Below are 7548 nucleotides of genomic sequence, written 5' to 3'. Positions count from 1 at the left end.
TGTAAAAGGAGCATCTCAGTCTTTGCAACCAAATATGGGTCATAATGGCTCATCACTTTGTGCCAAATATCATGAGAGAATTCTCAAACAGTTTAAAAATCACATTTCTTAATGCAAGATTGCAAAGATTTAAGTCTTTCACCTTCTACCATACATAATATTGTAAAAAGATTCAGAGAATCCAGAGAAATCTCAGTGCATGTAGGGCAAGGCAAGAACTCTTAAAAGAGCCCTCAGATGGCATTGCATGAGAAACTTTCATACTCTGTTAAATACAGACATGGGCTCGGGAGTACTTTGAAAAACCATTGTCACTTAACAGTCTGCTGCTGCATCAAGGAGTGCCACATCATGAATCTCTGTTACAAAAAGATAAATCTATACATCAGTTTTATGCAAAGATGCCGACAAGTTCTCTAGGCCCGAGCTCATCTCAGATTATCCAAGACACAGTGGAAATCTGTGCTGCGGTCAGATTTCAGCTTGTTTTGGGGAAAAACGGACATGGAGTTCTCAGTTCCACAGACAAAAGGGACCATCCAGATTTCATCAGCGACAGGTGCAAAAGCAAACATCTGTCATGGGGGTACATCAGTGCAAACGGTATGGGTGACTTGCATATGTGTGAAGGAAACATTGACTTGGATGCGTATATTGGGATTGTACAGAGACATTTAACTCAATTCCCAAACATTTTATTCCCAAAGTTTAACTAAAAGGAATGGTGATGTGACACAGTGGTAAACATGCCTCTCTCCTAACTTTTTGGAGTGTGTTACAACCTTCAAAATAAAAATAAAAAGTTTATATTTACAAAATACACTTAAGAAAACTTTGAAAATCTTTTTTTGTACTTTTGTTAGTTAAATAAAAGTTAAAAACAATTAACAAATCACAGATTCTTGATTTTATTGCATTTTTCAAAATAATAATAATTAATAATAATAAATTTGGGGTTGTAAGTTAGTGTACTTATTTTTTTTATTACTCCAAAATTCAAGGTTTCAAAAGAAAAACAAAAAAAGAATAATGTGTTTTTAGAGCCCAACTTCGTCGGCAGCCCTTTATGAATTTCCTCTAATGTACCATTATGTAAAGTCTCTGCCTTGTTAGCCCACTTTTTGTTCTTTTATTTTGTTAGTTTGTTTTGTTGTTATTTATTTGTGCGTACCATTTATTTTGTAGACTACATTATGTTAAAAACATTATCAAATAACCCTATAAAAAAAATAATGTGTAGATTGTTTTTTTGTTTTTCCTGATAACTGTCACGCAAAGTTAATCTGATGGATTAATGTAATCTTTCGTGGATTTAGAATTTCTCCTCACCACATATATATATCGTGGTCACGTGTGAAAGATTGCACGTCTGTGTTTTTCATGGAAATTTGATGTGACATCACGCAGTATCAACATCAAACCCATCTAGAAATGGTTCAATCCACCGCACGATGGCAACGTTGAGCTAGATATTGTTTCCAAATAATCATTCTTCGCACCTTCCACCCACGTGGACAAATTTGTCCCCAGAAGTTGAGTTAAATCGTATAAAACCTCAATTTAGGGACGTTCTGGTGTAAAATGAAGTGTAGGCTATGTATATTTGCGCACACACACACACACACACACACACACACACACACACACACACACACACACACACACACACACTCAAACGTTTAGGGATTGGGTCAGTCAAGTCAAGTCACCTTTATTTATAACGCTTTTTACAACAGGCCTACTGATTGCATCAAAGCAGCTTGACAGTGATAACATGAAAATAATACAACAAAGTTTGTTTCTAGAAGACAATTGCGTCCTCGTCCATCTGAAGTAAGGCAGATCAATAATATAAGGCAGATCAATAATAATAGGTCAGTCTATTTATAATTAGCTGTGCATAAAACAGAAGTCTTTGGAATACATGCATTCAGATCAAGGCGCTTAGCTGTGGCTAAATAAAATACAAGATGCTAATTGTTTCTTGGTTTTCAGATTCAGTGCAAAGTAAAGGAAGAAAACTCTATGGCATGGCCAATCCACTCGTTTTTAATTATTTATTTAGGCTATTAACATACAAACTATACCAAAATGTTTACATACAAACAGTCGGTAAAAGTTTTAGCATAAGGATCTCAAAGAACCACAACTAATGTTAATTATAGTTTCAAATGGCTGTCACTCTCCTCCAATATAATTTATTCTATTATGTTCTACAAAGTCTCAGTACAAAAGTGTTCATCTAGACATCCTTTCATGTCCTCGAGTGGGCGTGGTTTACGCTCTGCCTGCGCCTGACGTCAGGCCGTTAGAGACAAGCTCGGAGCCGAGGCCGCACAGCAGCAGCATCCGTCACACATACACAAACACTCACCGAGGGCGACTGCGCCTTTAAGACGCGCAAAACTAACAATCAAACCAGCCTCGGTGTCAATGTGCGAGCGATGAATTTACTCGATATGGTTTTGTTCAAACTCTTGATGTTGTTATACTGCTTAAGCGACACCAGAGGTAAGTGTGTTTTGCTTTAGTTCTGGAAAAAGTGACGGTTAATCGGATTGTGCTTTAGCTGAAGTGAGCTATATGGGAGGGGTGAGCATAGAGAGACTGAGCGTGAGTGCGGAAGTGAAACTAAACACTAAAAATAGGCAACTTTTACAGTAAAACACGTGGAATTTCAGGTTTATAAGCATACCAGCATTTTATATAAGACAGTGTGGTGAAGAGTTTTCAAAACGACTTTTATTGGGATATTTTAGAAGAATGGCAATAAATGTCCTAGCTAGCTGTCTGTCAATGGGAACCCTGTTAGCTAACTTGACGAATGCATTCATTCACATTAGAGTAATCAGAATTGAGACAGATGATGAATTCGTTCAGTTTATACGTTTCTGTTCTGTTTGCCTTCTTGGTTTGTTATTTCAGAAGTGCATTGTCGAGTGCGCAATGTTTGTCAGAAAAAAACACGAGTGCGAAATGAAAGACTCTAACGTTACACACCTTTCCTGTAATCATTTTCACTCAAGAGACGAGGTCACCTCCGTGCTGGTACTTGTCTAGTTCACTTGTGTTTTACAAACGTATGTGTGAGATTTTACGAGAATTTAAGGAACAAAATCTATCAAAAAAGTAAAAAAAAATTATAATAAATAATTAAACCATTGACAACCTTTACGTTCTACAGTGTATTAAGTTCACGATTAGAGTTTGGGTTGGGATTAGTCTGTACTAGTATCTAACTATAATAAACATTGTTTACCAACAATAGAACAATCTGTTGTAAGTATCCCTTTAGCTAGCTGGATAAACATGGCCGTGTGTGGTCAGACAACAGAGCTGTTGCAGACTCTTCAAAGAATGAATTTCACCACACGTTTCCATAAGGTGAAGTTCAGATTTCTGCTGAAACATACCGTGCCCTTGCTGTCAGACAGGAAATGATGACATTAGATGAGTGCTAGTGAATGTTATCTCTGTGTTTCCTCCTATTTTAGTTGTCTGCCACTTCTTCACAACCAGGCTTTCTAGGGCTGCTAAAGATAAGTGAAGAAGTGTGTTTAAAAGATTAATTCACTCCAGAATTAAAATGTCCTGATTATTTATTTACCCCCATGTCATCCAAGATGTTCAAGTCTTTCTTTCTCCAGTCAAACGATATTTAGGTGTTTGAGGAAAACATTCCAGGAATTTTCTCCATATAGTGTACTTTCAGGGACCAACGGGTCGAAAGGTCGCTCGTGACATAGGCGGAAGTGGGAAAGTGGGAAAAACTCCATCTCATTTTCTCCTCCAACTTCAAAATTGTCATATCGTTGTTTTACCTTTTTTTGTAAAGGGCGTTTGACTTAGTCTTTGGAAACACTGGGTCGCAATTTAGACCTTCAACCTGTTGGTCCCCTTTGAAGTCCACTATATGGAGAAAAATCCTGGAATGTTTTCCTCAAAAACCTTAATTTCTTTTCGATTGAAGAAAGGAAGACATGAACATCTTGGATGACATGGGGGTGAGTAAATTATCAGGAAATTTTTATTCTGGAGTGAACTAATCTTTTAAGTGGATCTAGTAATTGCATGTAGCAATGGCCTGATTTATCAGGATGGATTGCTGTGCATTCCTTTATTAGTCAGCTCTCTTGGCAGTTTTGTTTTGTTATAGGATCTGTTTTGGTTCAACTGAGTTTGTTGCTATGGGATTTTATGTTTTCTAATGTATATGCTGTTCATTTAGTTCTTTTTTGACTGGGCTAAAGAAATACACTTCTGCAATATTCCCCTTTGTTGTCACTAACTGCCTAGATCCCGGTGGTGTCACATGCTCCGTGATCTTTGAAATATGCAGTTTTCATCTCCCATGAAAAATGTTTATTCATGTATGTGGAAAAAAGGAAAGCTTCATTCTCAAGTGTATTTTCAAGCCATTTTAGATGAATCATAAAAAAAGTTTAATTAACCACATCACTGTGTATAAAGGTAGGGTAGGGTAGGCAATTTCTTTTATAGGCTAAACAATTTTTGTTATACTGGTTGAAACTCTTCACATCCTGATAGCAATCAATAATAGAAGTGGTCTAAATATTAAAACATGTACACTTCTGTGGAAGTCTGCTTATGTTCTGTGCTTTGAGACAGGAGGTAATTTAACACCGTCTCTCATGACGCTTTCCAGGAGGCGTGGCTTTGGGTAGCACTGAAGGGAGGGTGGGATCTCATGCTTTCAAAGCTAGCTTGCTATTGCTAGCCTTTCCGAAGTTGCCTACCCTTCCTTTTAGATGTTTAGTATCAATTTTAATATTGCTCTTTGTTGCTTTTGTTAGCCAGCTGTGAAAACAATTGCATAAAAAGCTTTGCTGACATCCCTTTTGGCTCAGATATCAACTCAAACATGTTATTGTGTGCCTGCAACATCAACAACATTAATGAGCTGTTTTCTATCAGCATTTTGAGTTTTTCTTTTACATACAGTGAAGGTAACAAATATGATTGGGGTCAGTATGTAGTGTCATCTGTTTGAGATTAATGGTGTCTGTGTGTACTGAGGCAAGTGGATGAATATTACACCATCCAGTGATGAAATGGCTTGTTGAGCAACTTGAATAAACTGCGCATAACACAAACGGTTTTGTAGGCCAGCTTCCAATGTTATGTGATTTTTTTTTTGGTTGTTTTCATGTGGTTAGCTAGGTTCTTCTCCAACTTGTTAGATGGATCATCCCAAAAAGATGTCTTTCTGTATGATGTGCCCAGGGTCTAGCATTAGAAGTCATTAGTGAAAATTGGCTTATGCAGGTAAATAAAATTTCACCTGATTCTGTTTTTGTTGTAAGTGATTGGAGTGCTAAAAGCAATTTCTTTCTACCACAGGGAAAAATTTACGGTTTGGTTTTTATATCTATAGGTTACCTAAAGCTTTCCCCAGAACTCAGTGTGGCTGCAGTGCACATATATGGAAAATTCCTCACATTTAACCACAAAAATATGAAGTGCAAACTCTTAATGTGCTTGTAACAGATGCACTGCAAGAATGTAAGGCGACAGGATATTTTTGGCAATAATCCAGTGGACAAAACGGTGGAAAAATTCCATTGACTTGCAGACAGATATGAATATCATGTTTCATTTCTGGCAAAAAATAAATAAATAATAATAATACTTCTGGAATTTGGACAGGTGCTTAACAAAAGATATTGTTAAGGCTTTATCAGAGGAACAGAACACAGGTTTACAGAGGAAACAGGTTCCTCGCCAGTGGCAGACGACAATGGCCTTTCATGTAATAACGGATAAGCTTTTGAATGGAGCATTGAAATTGAAGAAAAAATGTGAATTAGTGTTTGAGGGTTAGAGGGTTTATTTAGAATTCAGATTATTTAATTTTATTTTTCAGATTAGTTTTAAGGAACACCACACGTTAAGTTTATTTAAAGTATGGTACATTTGTGGATTATTTTATCTAAAGCTCTGAAGTTGTTTTGCTTATACTTTTGCAAAATTAGCAAATTGCACATCTGCATTTTTATATTTTGTACGTTTAACTTTGGTGCTATTTTTACCAAAGGCTGGGTATGAGTAATGATATGAATAATTGAAAGCAGAGTTGACTGATAACCCTCCTCTCTCCGACCAGTGCAATCAGCACTATATTTTTAAAGAGTTGCTTTATTTTATAAGATATTTTTTATTTAGAAATTATTTAGTCATTTTTGGTTTGGAGATGTGTGTCATGGGAATGTGGTCATCATGTAAATTTACGTCACCAGTAAACTGCATAGTGCCTTGAAAATATGAATCAAAGCAGCAGAGGGTAACTGCCAGGCCCCTCTAGGCCCTCAGAGATGGCCTAAACTATTGTAAAAAATAATACTTGCAATACAAACTTTTAAGTAAAAAGTAAAAACTTTTTAAATAAAAAGTCATCAGTTCTAATTTTATAATTGGAATTCATAAAGTGACAATAAACATCTAAATCTTTACGAGGAAAAAATCTGCCTATTCAGTTGTTGTGTAGATGCCCATTTTCTCCATATTAGACTTTTTCCACCTAATGTTTTTTCAGTTCTGTGATTGGTGGTCCAGCTGTGAAATTACAAAGAACCAAGCCATAGCAAATCAATGTGAGACTAATTTCAAATGACAGGAAAAGTGACAAATCATATCGTCCCTCTAAATGGGTTTCAATCGCTGTAGGGAACACAATAAAACATCTTTTTTTTTATGATGAAATAGCTAGTGCTATTCGTAATGTTAGTGAGAAGGACATCGTTGCTAATTTATTATCCACACTGTTTTTGTGGATAGAGAGCAATTTGGTGCAGAAAGCCAAAGATTTTGAAAGCATTTAACTCAAGTAATGACGATAATTAGCGATACCCCAGGATGACAGCATCAACCAAGAAGCTAAAGCTTTTCTGCTGGAAATGTTTGCTGTTTGGGTAAGTTATTTGAAATCTTAATAGGTCACGAGCCAACCAAATTTATTCTAGCCGCCGCTGCTACTGTTTTTATACAGAATGTTACCCTTTATTTGAGAAATTATCTGTAAATTTACCAACTCCTCTACCATAATGCAGATTTGCTGTAATTCTCCATAAGTAAATCTTTTCCCAAATCATAAGATTATTATGGTCTGTTACATCCATTTCAAGTATCATCGAGTTCTGTTTATCACAGACCTTACTCATAAATTGAAAAACTCCATTATAAAACCCTATAGGAAAATCTCGAGAAAACCAGTGGCGAATTAATCTTCCGGGTTTTGACGTCATCCCTACACCACTCTGAGCTGTGTTCTCCCCTCTGTTCTGGCAGAAGAGGAGCAAACACACATACACACTGGCTCATGGATGCCTGCCCACAATGATGTGATGAACTTCACCTTATTTTATCTAAACTCATGTTTTCACAGAAAGTCGATCCTTTGTTTGTGAACCGCATGTTTGCGTTTTGAGATAACAAGCCAAAATGACACACCCACTAGAGATGATAACTTAATTTAATATCACTTCCTTTCAGGCTGCATGGGTGTCTCCCCAAACCTTCACAGTCAGCAGA

The 7548-nt window shown here is 36.6% G+C and overlaps 1 protein-coding gene across 2 annotated transcripts in view; it reads left to right on the top strand.

The window, feature by feature from the left end:
- Positions 1 to 2321: 2321 nt before the first annotated feature.
- The window catches only part of adam10a (ADAM metallopeptidase domain 10a), a 96130-nt gene continuing 90903 nt past the window's right edge, over positions 2322 to 7548 (top strand). For both annotated transcript variants that reach the window (XM_056234119.1, XM_056234118.1), the window contains exon 1: positions 2322 to 2511. In XM_056234119.1, coding sequence (XP_056090094.1) covers positions 2445 to 2511 — 67 coding nt within the window. In that variant the 5' untranslated portion in view covers positions 2322 to 2444. The remainder of the gene's footprint in view (positions 2512 to 7548) is intronic.

The sequence above is a fragment of the Rhinichthys klamathensis genome, unplaced genomic scaffold, assembly GCF_029890125.1.
Source record: "Rhinichthys klamathensis goyatoka isolate OS25496 unplaced genomic scaffold, OSU_Roscu_1.1 h1tg000388l_1, whole genome shotgun sequence".
Lineage (NCBI taxonomy): Eukaryota > Metazoa > Chordata > Actinopteri > Cypriniformes > Leuciscidae > Rhinichthys > Rhinichthys klamathensis.
This window is presented reverse-complemented; position numbering and strand designations above follow the sequence as displayed.